This window comes from Protopterus annectens, chromosome 13.part0 (genome assembly GCF_019279795.1).
Source record: "Protopterus annectens isolate FY-2018-M chromosome 13.part0, PAN1.0, whole genome shotgun sequence".
NCBI lineage: Eukaryota > Metazoa > Chordata > Ceratodontiformes > Protopteridae > Protopterus > Protopterus annectens.
In genome coordinates this window covers 742,557,919-742,575,862 of record NC_056747.1, presented here as the reverse complement: position 1 = coordinate 742,575,862, position 17,944 = coordinate 742,557,919, and the positions used below count along the sequence as shown (strand labels likewise).

Below are 17,944 nucleotides of genomic sequence, written 5' to 3'. Positions count from 1 at the left end.
CAAACAGTCCTAGACATAGCAAATCTGCATCTGGACAAGACCTGCCACAGGAAAGGGGGAAGCGAGCTTAGAATTCCTTTTTTCAGTATTTTTTTTTCAGTTAAGTGGAAATGGAGAAAGCTGGAACAGAAGTTAATTCAAGGTTAAGAATCTGAGTGGGTTGGCCTTCACAAATGTTCTCCATTAGATTGAATGAACTAATGACACTAGACTGGGAGGAGTGTCACAGATCAAATATACAGTATGGGCGGGCAACTGCAAAGCCACCAAGTATAAGAACACCACAACACTAGGGAGGGTGGGAAAAATTACAGTTCCTAGCTGTGTAGCCACTAAATGAAAGTTTTAAACAGATCATGGAGCAAGAAGACTCTAGAGAATGCTTTTAACTGTAAACAGACTAGATTAGAACACAGAAACCTCAAAAAAAATCAAAAATCCACAGAAAAGCTCAGAGCACTCTCAAACAGAAAATACAACTCTCAGTATGAAAAGCAGTTTACAGTTAAGTAATTCAGTAAACATGCAGTTAGAGTAGTGAAACCGTATCTAGCAATGAAAAATACAGTTAATCCAGTATAAAACAGTACACAAATGCAGTGAAACAGTAAAAAAAAAACTTTATAGCAGTGCAAAATGTAGAAGATCAACTGTATAGCACAATTATAAGCATTTCAGAAGTGCAGTTCAGTGAAATAAGTGTAAGAAATAACTTATCCTGCTCTTGGAATCTTAAGGAACCAATTGTGTTATTGGAAGAAATCAACAAAGAAGCTAAAGTATTAGCTCAAATTTTCCATGTTATGATCCCAGTTATTCTCATTAGGCGTAATACATAATTATCGACCATGGGATGGGTAAGGCCAAATGAGATAGGTTATTTTGATCACAAAAAGGGAAGCTGGCTAGGCTTAAAATGTCCCACAAGGGCAGCTAGTGTAGTACTTGCCTATGAACCCGTACCCTTTCCTAATAACTCCAGTGACATAGGGACATAATTGGGTCAGGATTGCATGTTTGTGCTTATAAAGGTCCTCCTGGTCGTTAACCTAGTATATACCTATGAACCTATTAGGAGCAGATAACTCTGGACGGAAATGGATTGTAGTGAGATGAGGCAAAGCAGGAGTTTGGGTTGCAGGTTAGAGTTTACCTACCTGATGAGAGATTGATAAAGTATAGGCAGTGAAGTGAGAGACCAGTTGCACTATATTTTTGTCTAAATCTGGAACAGAAGATGCTGTTTAAAGAGGGATGATTAGTAACATTTATAAAATTGCATGCTAACTATTAGAATTAATCAGGGGAAGTTGGAAAATATTAGAGAAGAGAATTAGGAACTCAGTTTATAAATGAACAATGGGAAGACATCTGTAGGGTTCCCAAGTGTTCAAGAAAATAAAGATTTATTGATTTATTTATTTTTTACATGTGTTTGTGTAAGTATTTTTATGTTCCACATGAGCATCAAATGATTTTTTCCGCAGATAAATATTGAATGTTTGAGATATGATGGGGAAGAAAGAGGAAATTATGGGAATGTATTGTGGGAATATAGTGAGGTGATGGATTTTAAAAAGTTTGTTGCAGAGTACATTGTTAGAAATGTTGAAGAAAGTATAGTTGTGTAAAATATTACCATAATGGTAAATGTCCTTGCCTCCATTGCTGCAGTATTTTTAACAGATGGGATTCCCTGCCGTGGAAGCCCAAATGTCCAGCCAGTCTACCAAAGACCACTTGTTGCATTTAAAAGGTATGCCGAATGTCACCCAAATGCTCCTTGAGTAGCATAGGGCATAGATGTGATGTTCAGGCCTACCATAATCAGAACTGAATGCCCCAGTAGGAACACAGTCTAAGGTAACCTGCACATCCAAGAAGGCAGAAGACTTGGGGGGGGGGGGCTGATACTGCAGTAGTGAAGGCAAGGACATCTACCATTATGGTAAGAGTATACACAACTGTACTATGTTCTTACATCCACTGTTGCAGTATTCTTTACAGATGGGAGAGTGCCAAAGTTAGAGAGAACACTTGGGAGGGGAAAGGTGCAAAAGAGCCCCTAAAAAGCCATGAAGAATGGCACTAGCAAAACCAGCCCTAGCTCTAGAGGTACCTTTCAACTTGTAGTGCTTGGTAAAGGTATGCACAGAAGTCCGGGTAGCTGCCTCTAGAATAGAATTAGTATCTAAGCTCTTGAAAAAAGCACCCAGAGAAGCCACAGCTCTAGCAGAATGTGCCTTAACTGAAGAAGGAAGGCTCTTGCCATGAAGAGTGTAACAAAAGAAAATAGCCTTAGAAATCCAAGTAGTAGTTTGCTTGGATACAGCAAGACACAAAGATCTAGGATGAAAAGAAACAAATAACTGATCAGATTTTTTTAATAGCTTTAGTCTTGCCCAAATAAACCCTGAGTTGCCTATGCACATCCAAAGTGTGCATCACCCTCTCACTGTCAGGTTGCGGACAGGGGAAAAAAGTAGTCACATTACTCAACTGATTAAGTGATAGCTCATTTAACCACCTTAGGCATAAAAGAAGGGTTAGTGTGCAAGGGCACTCCATCCTCATGAAAGACTAAAAAAGGAGGACAAGCCATAAGGGCCTGCAAATCAAACACCTTTCTGGCAGAAGTAAGAGCTAACAAAAGAACAGTCTTCCAGGAACAATGTAGCAAGGAAAGTGAAGCCGCAGGCTCAAAAGGAACCTGAGTCAACTTCTCCAAAAACAAAATTAAGATCCCAGGGAGGAGGAATGGGCTTCCTGTGAGGTCTAATATTAAGGATGCCGTTAAGAAATTGTTTATGCTCAAATCTAGAAGTTAAAGGAGGAGAAAAAGGCAGACAAGCAGAGATAGCTGGTAAGTGGGCCTTAATAGAAGAATATGCCAAACCAGCATTCAGCAACTCCCACAGATAAGAGAGAATCAAAGGAAAGTCCACAGGAAGTGGGTGTAGATTACGAGAGAGAGAGACACCAAATAGAAAACCTCTTCCATTTGGATAAGTAGGATTTCCCGGTAGTAGGTTTCCTGGCCTATCATACAGGGCTTGCAGCATGTCCTCAGAAAAAGGTGTCTGAGAAATCAAAATTCTATCTCCCACAGTGTCAGCTGAAGCATGGACAGGTGGGAAATAGATGAGAGATCCCTTGTCATGTGTGATTAGATCCACGCTGTGAGGTAACTTCTGATGATTGCCCCTGGCCAGATGCAGAAGTAGAGGGAGCCAGTGATGTCGTGTCCCAAAGTGGGTCACAAACAAGACTTTGGGAGCATCCTGTTGAATCTTGAACAGGACTTTCTAAATGAGAGGAAGGGGAGGAAATGCATAAAGGAACATCCCCTTCCAAGAAAATGAGAGGGCATCCACCTTCCACACCAAAGGACCTGGGACTCGACACAAAGCAGAAGTTGTTGTCTGTTCAGAGAGGAGGCAAAAAGATCCACTCGAGTACCCCACTGTGGTGGATAATATCCAGAAACACATCACTATGAAGCATCCATTTGCGGGACTGAGTTAAGGACCTGCTGGACCTGCTTAGAGTGTCTGCCGCAGTGTTTGACTGGAAGGGATATAAACTGCCTGAAGAGTCAATTAATACTCGACAGCAAGATCACATACCAGAAGTGCCAACCGGCAAAGAAGATAAGATCTCATTCCTTTCTCTTTACTGATGTACCACATTACTGTGGTACTGTCTGAACACCTTGAGAGGTCCTGGAGATAGATAAGAGGATGAAAGGCCTGAAGAACCAGCTAAAGAACTCTCATCTCTTTGACATTGATATGCTCCTGCTGACGAGATGATCACATCCCCTGTACTGTTAGGGAGCCAAATGCCCCCCCCCCCAAATCCCATGTCTGAAACGTCTGTGAGCAATTCCTGAGAGGGAGGAGGAGGGTGAAAAGTGATCCCTAGATTCAGAGACAACTGCTGAATCCACCAGTAAAGTTCATGTCTGAGACCAGGAAGAAGAGGAAATACAAAGTCTAGAGGATGTGCATGTTTGAAGCTACACTGACTTCAGAAACCACTGAAACTTTCTCATGTGAAACTTGGTCAGAGGGAACATCGGAATGGTGGATGCCATAAAACCGAGGTCTCCCAGAAACTCCCTGGCAGTAATGGAAGCCAGAGGAAGAAGAGTTTGAAAGAAAGAAATGAGAATTAAGGCCTTTGGATGGGGCAAGGATGCAAGCATTGGCATTGTCTGAATCCTGCAACTCAGAAAAAAAACATGATCTTGAGAAGAAGACAGAGAAGACTTTTTGAAATTTATAGTAAACCCCAGGTTCTGAGGAAGGGAAACGGCAAAATGCTTTTTGCAAAAGGGCCTCTGGAGAGGACACCTGAATCAACAGGTCATCTAAGTTAGGAAATATTTGGTACCCCCAAAGCCTGCAAAAATCAATCACAAGAGCAAGGCATTTGACGAACACCCATGGGGCAGTAGAGAGGCCAAAGGGCAAAGAAGAGAACTGAAAATGCCAGGAGGCAACAGAGAAACACAACTTTCTGAAAAGAGGATGGATTGGAATATAGAGATGGGCATTCTTGAGATCCAGAGACAGTATATAGGCCAGTGGAAGCAGAATCTGAAGAGATAACATCCAAAAGGAAGGCAATTTTAGAAAAGTGTTTAAATGAGAGAGGCCCTAGAATAGGTTTCCAAGTTTTTCTGGGCACTAGAAACAGTCTGGACTAGAACCCTTTCCCCTTTGAGAGACAGGCACTTTTTGAATAGTGCCTTGAGTCAAGAGATTTTGAAGAACCTCTGAGAAAAAGGGAAGTTGTTTCCAAGGAGGCTGAGGAATGCCTATAAAAGGAGGATGGGATTTCCACACCATGAAGTACCCCTGATAATTGACAGAACCCAAGATATCCGAGTGATCTGAAGCCAAACAGGAAGAGAAAGAAAAATGGCTGGGAAGAGAGAGTCATACAGCAGCTGGTTTGTCTGGAAAGGAAGGCTTCAGAGTCCCTGAAAACTGACTAGCCTTAGCAGGAGGAGGCCTTTTTTCCACTCTTCCTACCTTTAGTAGAAGGGTGGGATTGCCTGCAAACAAAGGCAGGCGTAGCCAGGTAGTTTCTCTGAAATTTAGGCACAGGAGAAACAAACACATGTTTAAGCTCCTGTAAGGCCTTACTCTTATCCTGAAGGGACTTAAACCAGCAGCAGCTTCTCCAAACAAAAGTTTAGAATCCAGAGGGGCATCCATCAACGTAGCTTTAATATCTTCAGGTAGAGGTTGAAACCTAAGCCAAGAATACCTCCTCAACATTGGACAAAAAAAACAGCAGCCCTAGAAGAGGCATCTGCTGCATTATAACTACATTTAATAGAATGATGACTTACTTGAGAGGAAGTCCTTAGCAAGGAAAGAACAGAGGTTTTACCGTCTGAGTCTGGAAAATCAGAAATAAGTTGACAGGCCTGAGAGAAGAGCCAACACATATCTAGACATATGGGTCTGATAATTAATAGCCTTAAAAGCTAGGATAGCAGAAGTGTAAACCTTCTTACCCAACCTTTCCATAGTTCTGCTGTCTTTAGAAGGCAGTAAATTGGGCGAAGGAAGCAATTGAGACTGCTTATCAGATGCTACAGACACGAAAGAAGGGTCAGTAGCAGAACACTTATATAGGGAAGAGCAATCCTCAGGCACCCTATAAAACCTGTCAGACTTCTTGGGAGCAGGGGGCAGAGAATCAGGCACATGAGAGGTATTGGAAAAAGCATCTAACAAAGCAGCGAAAACAGTAGGAATAGCCGCAGGTTTAGGAGATTCCAACTGCAGCGACTCATAGTACCTCTACCTGAGCACAATCCCTGTTAAAAAAGATGCATCATCCAAGAAAGTGTCCCCCCCAAAGGAATATCTGAAGTAATAGATTCCTCCTCCTTTAACTCCTAGTCTAAAGGAGAAGGAATTTGAGTAGAATAAGTCAGGGATTCATTGTCCAAATCTGACTCATCCGCAGAAGAGCCCTGTTCTCTAGGCCTTTGAAGGGGAGTAAAGGACCAAGGAGGAGCAGGAGCCGAAACCCCTTGAGAAGGCTTTAAGGACATTAAAGCAGAATAGTGCCTGAGTGAAGACCTGCCACTCACTTTGTGGATCCCTAGGAGCAGAAGAAACGTGTAATTTTTGTTTGTTTTTTTTAAGAGATTTTAAGGGAACAAGGCTTAGATCCAGGACAGCAGTCAAGAACTATAGTAGGAACTTCTTCCCCAACCAAAAACTGAGGAACTCCCCTAGGTCCCTTGAAAAGAATCAGCCATGGTTCCCCCCAGAACGTCCGACACGGACACCTGCAAAGCCTCTTCGGATGTGCTGCTAGCCGGACCCTCACTGGCCTCCAACACAGTTGAGGCAGAAAAATCCGACAACACAGCCAGGCGAGCCTCCAGGTTTGTAGCAGCCTCGGGAGAAACACCTGGCAGAGGCTGGATAGCAGAAGATTCAGTCATACCTTTTTCAACTTCTTCCCTAACAGTTGACCCTCTGGGCAGGGGGATTCCTTCCATTGTATCTTTAGCAAGAAGCTTAAGACGCTGGGTCACAAGGTACAGTGAAAGGGAAGAAAGTCAATTTGCACAGGTTTTTTGGAATGAATACTTGACAAATAGAACAAGACATATGGTCATGAGAAGCTCCTAGACAAAAAAAGACACTTATTGTGGCAGTCTTTGTGGGGAATCCGTCTCCAACACTGGCATTTACCCTTCCTGGAGGACATTGACTCCAAGGAACACAAAAAAAAAGTGTCCTGTTGGGGAATTTGTTTTTTCTTATCTGCAACTGCAATAGAAGTCAGCAAGCAGACATAGGTAGTCAAAAAAGGAAAAACAAAAGCTGACGACCGCAGTAGAATCCAAGTAATTTATTAAAAAGTTGTTAGCGCTTTCATGCACATGAATTAAGTGCACTTCTTCAGACAACGTTACAAGAAAAAACACTGAATATATATAAACCATAATTAGGAATCCATTAAGATCAGCTGATTTCTATTAACTTTTAAAGAACCATTCCATTCAAGAACCTGCCATTTGTATATTCTTAAATGTTTAGCAAACAAAATATATACTAGTACTATTTTGAGCCAAGATATACAAAAAATTCATATTCAACTATAAATTCGAGAAGCTACTTAAAAAATATTACTAAAAAGGATATATATATGTTATAATGTATAAATATATAAAAAGAGAGAAACATTTTTTAGACAAATCAAATTATTCAACGTTCCAAGGCTTTCAGTTTAAGTAAACATTTGATGGAGCAGACATCATTAATGCCTGGATAAACATAGGCATTAGTTTTTAACTGCCACAAAAGTTCCTGTACTAGACATTGTTGATGTGTTTTCAGAATCTAATATGGCCCCTGATTCTCTGCCTCCGGCCCCTTGTAAGCCAGACAGAGATACTACAGGGTTCCTGACTCCTGTTGCGGACCCTGAAACCATTTCTCAGGGGCCCAAGGGCATTAAGGCTTCTACTGCTAAAAATCCTACCCCTTTTGATAGACTCCAGGGCGCTGGATAGATGGGGTAAAAAGGTTTATACTTCTACAACCTCTGCAATCAGGGCTTTAAACTGTCAATTCCATATGCTAAAATGTCAGCAGCATATCACGGGACTGCTTAAACAGAAAATGATGTTGATTTCTGACTGTGTGGAAAATAAAGATTTACAGGATTTATTGCATTCAGCTTGAAAAAGTTGGAAAACATATTTTGCAATGTGGTTTTGATTCTTTGGAGGCCTCTTGCAGGGCTGCTGTTACTGGGCTTCTTGCAGGGATGCTGTTACTGGGTCTGTGCTTAGATGGCATGCTTGGCTTAAGGAGCAATCTCTGCCTAATTATATTAAAGCAAAATTGTTGGATGCTCCTTTGCAGCAGGACAGTCTGTTTGGCAATAAGGCTGAAGAAGTTCTAAAAAATATGGAAGATGAAGCTAAATCTATGCAGACTGTGAAAGATTTCTTACAAGTACAACCTCCAAGATTTAGTAGGCACTGGCCTGCTAAGAACTGGTCCTTTCCAGTTCCTTCCAGAGCCACTCAAGCCAACCCAGACATTCCAAAAACATCAGGTTTCAGTCCCAGGGGACTCTCAGAACTAAGCAATGGGGGGCCACCACTTCCAAATCTGGAAATAACAAGACACCCCGCTATGTTAAACAGTCTCAATGACTTTCCTTTAAAATTACCTAGCACTTAACCTTATAGCCACCCCTTTGGGGGGGAAACTGGCACTTCATGCAAAAAACTGGCACTTTATAACCCAGGACAAATGGATTTTAAATATAGTGTCCCAGGTATACAGATTTCTTTTCCACACATTGCCAACTCCAAACAAATGGCCAGACCTGCCCCCAAATCAGTGGGCAGAGGCTCAGAAACAAGTACTTTCCCTCTTAAACATGGAGGCTATTCAGCTAGTACCAGAAGAGGAAAAGGGACAAGGTTTCTGTTCCAGACTTTTCCTGGTACCTAGAAAAGATAAATCATGGCATTCAATTCTGGATCTGTCTATTCTAAGCACCTTTCTGGACATTCCAGAATTCAAGATGCTGACTCTTCATCAGTTACTTCCTATGCTAGCGAAAGATGCCTGGTTGGTAACTCTCGAGCTAAAAGAGGCTTACCTGCATATCTCAATCAAGGAATCTTGCAGAAGATGCCTCTGCTTCAAAGCAGGCTGCTTGCATTATTAGTTCTCTGCACTGTCCTTTGGCTTATCTACTGTGCCCAGGGTCTTTACAAAGTGCCTGGCTCCAGTAGTTGCATTTTGCAGGCAAAGAAATATTCAGATATATCCATACCTGGACAATTGTCTAATTCAGGCAGAAAATAAGGCCATTCTTCTAATCTGGCGTTTGTAAAAAGGGTTCTAACTTGTGTAGGGTACATCATAAGCGAAAAGAAATCGCAACTAGTACCCTCTCAAAAAATTACATTTCTGGGTGCAAGCTTGAATACAACTGCCCAGACGGCTTTCCTTACACCAGAAAAGCAAATTCAGTTGGTGACTTACTTCAAACAGGTGGCCACAAAAACCCTGCTATCTGCAAGACAAATACTGCAAGCCTTGGGGTTCATGGCCTCCTGCATTCTTCTAATTCCATATGCAAGACTGCATATGAGGAAACTTCAGTGGTACTTAAAAAAATGTATGGAGTCTACATTCACAGCCTGCAAACAATGATTCCTATCATACCTTGCCTGTAACTACAGTTCCTATGTTGGGCCGAGGCCTGCCACCAAAACAAGGGACTGCCATTCACATAACCCCCCTGCCACCCAAACCCTAACTACAGACGCATCAGACTATGCATGGGGGGGCTCATTTGGCAGGGAAGTGCATTCAGGGCAAATGGAGCCCGAATCAAATGCACCTTCATATCAATCAAAAATAAATGCTAGCTGTACAGAATGCACTGACAGCATTCAAGGACTACCTTCATCCAGGGCAACTAATGGTAAAGATGGACAACACCACAGTTATGTGGTACATAAGCAGGGGGGGTACACATTCCTACCCCCTCTGCAGACAAGCCATGGTATTGTGGAACACGGCCTTGAGCTATCAAGTACAACTACAAACTCAATTCCTGCCAGGAAAGCTGAATATTTTGGCAGACGAACTAAGCAGAAATCTCATGGAACCACACAAATGGAAACTGGAACCACAGATTTTCAACATGTTGACACGCAAATGGGGGAGCCCAAACATAGATCTCTCTGCTCACCCCAGAACTACCAGTTGGACAAATTTTGCACAAGAACTCCAAACAAAAAAGACTGGAAAGTGGATGCTGTGTCCTTCAGCTAGGAAAACCTATCGGTCTATCCCTTTCCCCCTCTGCCTTTGCTCTCCAAAGTTCTGCTAAAAGTCAAACGGGACAAACCAAAAATGATTTTGCTTGCTCCAGACTGGCCTCGCCAACACTGGTACCCACTCCTACGCAGTCTGTCAAAAATTCTCCATCGCACCTTCCTCAGACACCTTCCTTACTGTCTCAGCAGAACAACCAAATTCTGCACCCTCAGCTCCAAACATTGAATCTTGCAGCTTGGCTAATCACTTAAATTCCCCCTTAGCAAACCTGTGATGGATTTCATTTTGGAGGCGAAAAGATCTAGTACTAGAAAATCTTATGCTGACAAATGGAAAAGATTCTGTGTCTGGAATCAATCTTAAGGGATGAACACAGCAGTGCCCAATTTACCTCATATTTTGCAATACTTAACTGAGATGCTTCACAAGGGCCCATCTTTTTCTTCCATAAAAATCCATGCCTCAGCCATTTCAGCTCATTACAACACAGAAACCCCCCTCTTCTCTCATCCTCTGCTAAAGCAGTATCTCAGAGGGGCCAAAACCTTAAGGCCACCCAGGAGAGCTCCAACCCCTGCCTGGGACCTTAACTTTGTATTGGAGAAACTCACTCTACCTCCTTTCGAGCCAGCTGCTACTGCAGACTTAAAATTTCTCTCCTGGAAAACAGCCTTCCTTTTAGCAATCACTTTGGCTAGAAGGATTTCTGAATTACAGGCCCTTATGGCAGTTAAGTATTTCATCATCTTTCATGCGGACAGGGTGTCACTCAGGACCGACCCATCCTTCATGCCCAAGGTTGTATCCAGTGTGGCTCTTAATCAGTCCATTCATTTGCCAACTTTCTTTCCCAATCCACAGAACAAGGGGGAGCGGATTCTGCATTCATTGGATGTACACAGACAGCTTAGATTTTACTTGGACAGGACTAAATCTCGAAGAAAATCTGAACAACATCTAGTAGCATTTGCTGCAGGGGCAGAGGGAAAGGCTATTTCAAAGCAAACCATTTCCAAATGGATAAGCCATTGTATTCATTTCTGCAATAAGCATCATGGAAAACCTATCCCCCAGGGGATCAGATCCCATTCCACCAGGGCTGGATCTACTTCTACAGCCTTTCTTAGAGGTGTTCCTACCAGGGATATTCTAGAAAGCTGGTACCTGGAGTTCAGTTCATACTTTCACCAAGCACTATCATTTACCAATTTTCTCTAAATCCGGAGCTGGCTTTGCCACTGCTGTTTTGCAGGGCATTATAGCCGGTCCTAATACTGTATGATTCCATCCTCCCAACCTTAGCTTTGGGAATCTACCCAAATGGTAATGCCTGCAACAGTGAAACACGAAGAACATAGTACAGTTGTGTACACTTACCATATATGTAGATGTTCGAGTGCATTCACTGTTGCAGTCCTGGTTACCCTCCAGCTCCCCATGTCTTTTCTCTTACTATGCCTCTCCTTTATTTTACTACACTTAAAAGCCTTACTATGCCCCTCCTTTATTTTACTACACATAAAACCATTTTTGGTGTATTTGCTTTTGTTTGGAGGTATATATTTTTGTGTGTTAAATTATTTATATATTTTTCTCCCCATTTGGGGGGCACCTGACATCTGGGGAAAGAAAAACTGGTGTAATGGCATCAGCTGCATGTTTTATACCCCTGGTGACCTGACGTCATGGAAGAAGGGACAGCAGCCAACGCAGGAACCAAGACTTTGGAATTCAGGCCGACTGAGGGCAACCTGCCAGCAGATTACCCAAATGTAATGACTGCAACAGTGAATACACTCGAACATCTAAATTTATAGTAAGTGTACAGAACTGTACTTTCTGGTTGTGGTGGGCCTGAACGTCACTTTTATGCCCTACACTAAGCAAGGCGCATTTGGGTGATGTTTGGCATACCTTTTAAAAACAACACATAGTCTTAGGTAGACTGGCTGGACATTTTGGGCTTCCACCGCAGGGAATCCCATCTGTTAAAAATACTGCAGCATTGAATGTAAGGGCATCAAATGGGTAGTAAATACAGAAACAAATCTTTTGAGCTGGGATATAGGGTCTGGATTACATAAGCCTAATAAGGCCTTACAAAGTTTAATGCTGTTAAAAAGTAATTACTAGATAATGGAAATCAGAATCTAAACCAAGTGTAATGGAGGTATCAACCATTGCAAGAGACAAAAGAAAACTGGTTTGGGGGGTTTTAGAAAATGAAAGGCGCAAATGTCATGTGGGAGTAATTTATGCAGAGTACTGCTTTGAAGGAGGAGTAAGGTTTAAGGAAGGCAGGAGTTGAACAATTTAATAAGTGAGTGAATGAAAATTGTAAAGAAAACTTGTACCATCTGTCAACAGTAATGAAAACTCATTAAGGTTTATTTTCTGTTAGTGTATCTGAACTCCTTTTGCAACTTGATCACAATGGTTGATAAAAAAAAAAACTTTAAATCTGATTTGTTTTAACTACAGATTATATTGAATTTTCCAGGTATGTGTAAAGATCGAGTAGTAATGTCATTTGAAGTGGTAAGTGATATGCTGCTAATTTTCCTTCCCTCTGGTAACAAGGCAGCACACTGTTTAATTCTAGAATTCTGTTAGAAATACACTGAAATTTTTTTTATCGTTTTTACTGAGTAGCAAATTAGTTTAGTTTTTGTTTTATTCTTGTCTTTGCAGAACACAAAGCATTACGAACTGTTAAACTACAGTGAACATGGAACAACTGTAGATAATGTGCTGTACTCCTGTGATTTCTCTGAAAAGACAACTCCCACTCCTCCCAGCAGCATGGTGGCCAAAGTACAAAATGTCATAAGTGAGTTATCAACAGTTGCTAAATTTAGTTTACGGTTTCTGACAAGTAGTAAATTAATATGTGCTTTAGTAGAACCTCATATATGTGCACACCATTTATGTGAACATTTTGTGAGAAAGGATTACATGACCCTGGTTTCTTAGCATTGAAGTTGTTGATCAAGGGAATAGCCTGATGTTCTTCGTGTTTCACTGTTGCAGTAATTACATTTGGGTAATCTGCTGGCAGGTTGCCCTCAGTCGGCCTGATTAACAAAGTCTTGGGTCCTGCGTCGGTTGCTGTCCCTTCTTCCATGACGTCAGGTCGTCAGGGGTATAAAACATGCAGTCTACGCCATTACATCAGTCTTTCTTGTCGTGCAGTGCCCGAAGCAGAAGCAGTTCGCAAGTGCCGGTTGGCCAACTCCTGAAATTTTTGTTTTTGAGTTTCAGAACCGAAGTCTTTAACTTAAAGCGAAGTACCCCGTTGGGGAAACTTTTTCTTGCTCCTTACCGACGTACCTTGCTGTCAGTTTTGTGCTTTATTTTATCAGCGCACTATCCGTCGTCGGTACATTTTTGCCTCTAAAATATTACGGTTCTCGGTTTAATTATCCAGAAATGTCATTGGTTAGCCATCCGACTACCGGGATTCCGAAAAGATGCAAAGATAAAGACAGAGACAGGCCGTCGAGGTCCAAAACTGCCGACGGCGCTTCTCCTAAGCTAGTTGCCAGTTCGCCGGTACTCAGTGAGGTACTTTCGCAGCCCCTGATACCTGCTACTTCTGATTCACAGGCCTCTACCGAGACCCATTCGGAGTCCGGTATGCCACGAGATGTTTCACCTATGGAACCCACGGATGTCTCTATCTTGGATGGGTCTGGAGCCACTGTGCAGGCACCGGCTTCTGAGGGTGTATTCAGGACTACAGACTTGCATATTAAACCGACTCCACCTTCAACTAAATCTCTATGTCTAAAAAACCGACGCCCAGGCCACATGTTCAGGCCCCTATGCCCAAAAAACAAATCAAAATGGCTGAAGATCTAATTAATCTGGGGTAGTCAACCCCCTCCCTTCTAAGAGGCCTAGGGCTGAGCTTGTCTATGAATCTTCTGATCAGGACTCTGTTTCTTTTGACTCTTCTAATGACCTGGATTTGTCCATGCCTACTTATGAGGATTCTGATGCAGAGGATTCCATTCCTTCTGCTTACCCCTGGAGGACTTTTCTTTTGGGGAAACTTTACATACCTTAAGGGAGCATTTCCACTGTGAAAGTCAGGAATTTTCTGATTCAAAAAAGAGACTTGGGGATTTCCTTCTACCTCAGCATAGGCCTTTTTCTAGAACTCCTGTACTAGACATTGTTGTTGTGATTTCAGAATCCAGTATGGCCCCTGATTCCCTGCCTCCGGCTCCTAGTAAACCTGACAGATACTACAGGGTTCCTGAGTCCCACAAGTTCCTTTTCAAAAATCCTGTTGCAGATCCAGAAACCATTTCTCAGGGGCCCAAGGGCATTAAGGCTTCTACTGCTAAAAATCCTACCCCTTCTGATGGAGACTCCAGGGAGCTGGATATATGGGGTAAAAAAGTTTATACTTCTGCAACCTTGGCAATCAGGGCTTTAAACTGCCAATTTCATATGTTAAAATATCAACAGCATATTATTGGCCTGCTTAAACAGAAAATGATGATGATTTCTGACTGTGTGGAAAATAAAGATTTAGAGGATGTATTGCATTCTGCTGAACAAGTTGGAAAACATACTTCGCAATGCAGTTTTGATTCTTTAGAGGCCTCCTGCAGGGCTGCTGTTACTGGGTCTGTGCTTAGAAGGCATGCTAGGCTTAAGGAGCAACCTCTGCCTGATCATGTTAAAGCGAAATTGTTGGATGCTCCTTTAAATCAGGACCGCCTGTTTGGGAATAAGGCTGAAGAAGTTCTAAAAAAGATGGAAGATAAAGCTAAATCTATGCAAACTGTAAAAGATTTCTTACAAGTGCAACCTCCAAGATTTAGTAGGCACTGGCCTACTAAGAATTGGTCTTTTCCAGCTCCTTCCAGATCCTCTCAAGCCAAACCCAGACACACCAAAAACACCAGGTTTCAGTCCCAGAGGACTCTCAGAACTAAGCAATGGGGGGGGGACTCAACTTCCAAATCTGGAAATAACAAGACTCCCCCTATGGTAAACAGTCTCAATGACTTTCCTTTAAAATTACCAAGCACTTGCCTTTTAGCCGCCCCTTTGGGGGGAAAGATTGCTCTTCATGCAAACAAATGGGAACTCTTAACCCAGGACAAATGGGTTTTAAATATAGCATCCCAGGGTTACAGATTTAATTTCCACACGTCGCCAACACCAAACGGCTGGCCAGACCTGCCCCCAAATCAGTGGGCAGAGGCTCAAAAACAAGTACTTTCCTTCTTAAACATGGAGACTATTCAACCGGTACCAGAAGAGGAAAAGGGACAAGGTTTCTATTCCAGGCTTTTCCTGGTACCCAGAAAATACAAATCATGGCATCCAATTCTGGATCTGTCTACTCTAAACACCTTTCTGGACATTCCAAAATTCAAGATGCTGACTCTTCACCAGTTACTTCCTATGCTAGGCAAAGATCCCTGGTTGGCAATTCTAGATTTAAAAGAAGCATAACTGCACATCCCAATCAGGGAATCTTGCAGAAGATACCTACGCTTCAAAGCAGGCTACTTGCATTATCAGTTCTCTGCATTGCCTTTTGGCTTGTCTACTGCACCCAGGGTATTCACAAAGTGCCTGACTCCAGTAATTGCATTTTGCAGGCAAAGAAATACAGATCTATCCATATCTGGACATTTGTCTGAAAACCAGGCCATACTTCTAAATCATCTGGGGTTTGTAAAAAAAAAAAAAAAAAAAGTTCTGACTTGTCTGGGGTACACCATAAACGAAAAAAAATCACAACTGGTACCCTCTCAACAGATTACATTCCTGGGTGCAAGCTTGAATACAACTGCCCAGATGGCTTTCCTCACGCCAGAGAACCAAATTCTTTTGGTAACTTACTTCAAACAAGTGGCCACAAAAACCCTATCTGCAAGACAAATACTGCAAGCCTTGAGGTTCATGGCCTCCTGCATTCTTCTAATTCCATATGCAAGACTGCATATTAGGAAACTACAGTGGTACTTAAAAAGTCTATGGAGTCAACATTGTCACAGCCTGGAAACAATGATTCCTATCATACCTTGCTTACGCCTGGAGTTCCTATAATGGGCAGAGGCCTGCCACCAAAACAAGGGACTGCCATTCACACTACCCTCAGCTGCCCAAACCCTAGCTACAGATGCCATCAGCCTATGCATGGGGGGGGGGGGCTTACCTGGCAGGGAAGTGCATTCAGGGCAAATGGAACCCAAATCAAATGCACCTACATATCAATCAAAAAGAAATGTTAGCTGTACAGAATGCTCTGACAGCCTTCAAGGGACTACATTCTTCCAGGACAACTAATGTTAAAGACAGACAACACCATGGTTATGTGATACATAAACAAGCAGGGGTGTACAGATTCCTACCCCCTCTGCAGACTAGCCATGGCATTTTGGAACACACAGCCTTGAGCTACCAAGTGCACCTACAAGTTCAATTCCTGCCAGGAAAATTGAATATACTGGCAGACGGACTAAGCAGAAATCTCATGGACCCACACAAGTGGAAACTGGAACCTTGGATTTTCAACATGTTGACAGCAAATGGGGGAGCCCAGACATAGATCTATTTGCCTCCCCCCAGAACTACCAGTTGGACAAGTTTTGCACAAGGACTCCCCACAAAAAAGCCTGGAAAGTGGATGCTCTGTCCTTCAGCTGGAAAAACCTATCAGTCTACACCTTTCCCCCTCTGCTCTCCAAAGTTCTGCTAAAAGTCAAACAGGACAAACCAAGAATGATTTTGATTGCTCCAGACTGGCCACGCCAACACTGGTACCCACTCCTGCACAGTGCGTCACAAATATCTCCATGGCACCTGCCTCAGACGCCTTCCTTGCTGTCTCAGCAAGAGAACCAAATTCCTGCACCCTTAGCTTCCAACATTGAACCATGCAGCCCGGCTAATCACTTAAATTCACTCTTAGCATCCTAGTGATGGATGTCATCTTGGTGGTGAGAAGACCTAGTACTTGAAAATTGTAGGCTGACAAATGGAAAAGATTCTGTGCCTGGAACCAATATTTAGGGATGAGCACAGCAGCGCCCAATTTACCTCAGATTTTGCAATACTTAACTGAGATGCTTCACAAGGGCCTGTCTTTTTCCTCTATTAAAATCCACGCTTCAGCTATTTCAGCTCACTGTAACACAGGACTACCCCTCTTTTTCTCATCCCGTGCCGAAGCAGTATCTCAGAGAGGCAAAGAACTTGACCACCCAGGAGAGCTCCTACCCCTGCCTGGGACCTTAATTATGTTTTGGAGAAGCTCGCTCTACCGCCTTTCGAGCCAGTTGCTACTGCAGACTTAAAATTACTTTCTTGGAAAACAGACTTCCTTTTAGCAATCACTTCAGCTAGAAGGATGTCTGAATTACAGGCCGTTGTGGCAGTGGAGCCTGTCATCTTTCATGTGGACAGGGTATCCCTGAGGACCAATCTATCCTTCATGCCCAAGGTGGTTTCCAGTGTGGCTCTTAATCAGTGCATTCGTTTGCCAACCTTCTTTCCCAATCCACAGAACAAAGGGGAACGGATTCTGCATTCCTTGGACGTGCACAGACAACTTAGATTTTACTTAGACAGAACTAAATTTAAAAAAAAAAAATATGAACAATTGCTAGTAGCATTTGCTGCAGGGACAGAGGGGAAGGCTATTTCAAAACAAACCATTTCTAAATGGATAAGCCATTGCATTCATTTCTGCTATAAGCACCATGGAAAACCTATCCCCCAGTGGATCAGATCTCACTCCACCAGGGCTGCGTCTACTTCTGCAGCCTTTCTCAGAGATGTTCCTGCCAGGGATATTCTAGAAGCTGCTACCTAGAGTTCTGTACATACTTTCACCAAGCATTATCATTTACCAATTTTCTCTAAATCCAGAGCTTGCTTTGCCACTGCTTTCTTGCAGGGCCTTATAGCTGGTTCTATTGCTGTATAAATTCCTCTTCCCAACCATAGCTTTGGGAATCTACCCAAATGTAATGACTGCAACAGTGAAACACGAAGAACATAGTACAGTTGTGTACACTTACCATAAATGTAGATGTTTGAGTGTATTCACTGTTGCAGTCCTG

General features: G+C 42.6%; 1 protein-coding gene across 3 annotated transcripts in view; it reads left to right on the top strand.

Annotated features, from left to right (window-relative positions):
* The window catches only part of PHF12 (PHD finger protein 12), a 1,235,756-nt gene that overhangs the window by 1,115,466 nt on the left and 102,346 nt on the right, over positions 1–17,944 (top strand). For all 3 annotated transcript variants that reach the window (XM_044054432.1, XM_044054433.1, XM_044054431.1), the window contains one exon: positions 12,543–12,681. In XM_044054432.1, coding sequence (XP_043910367.1) covers positions 12,543–12,681 — 139 coding nt within the window. The remainder of the gene's footprint in view (positions 1–12,542; positions 12,682–17,944) is intronic.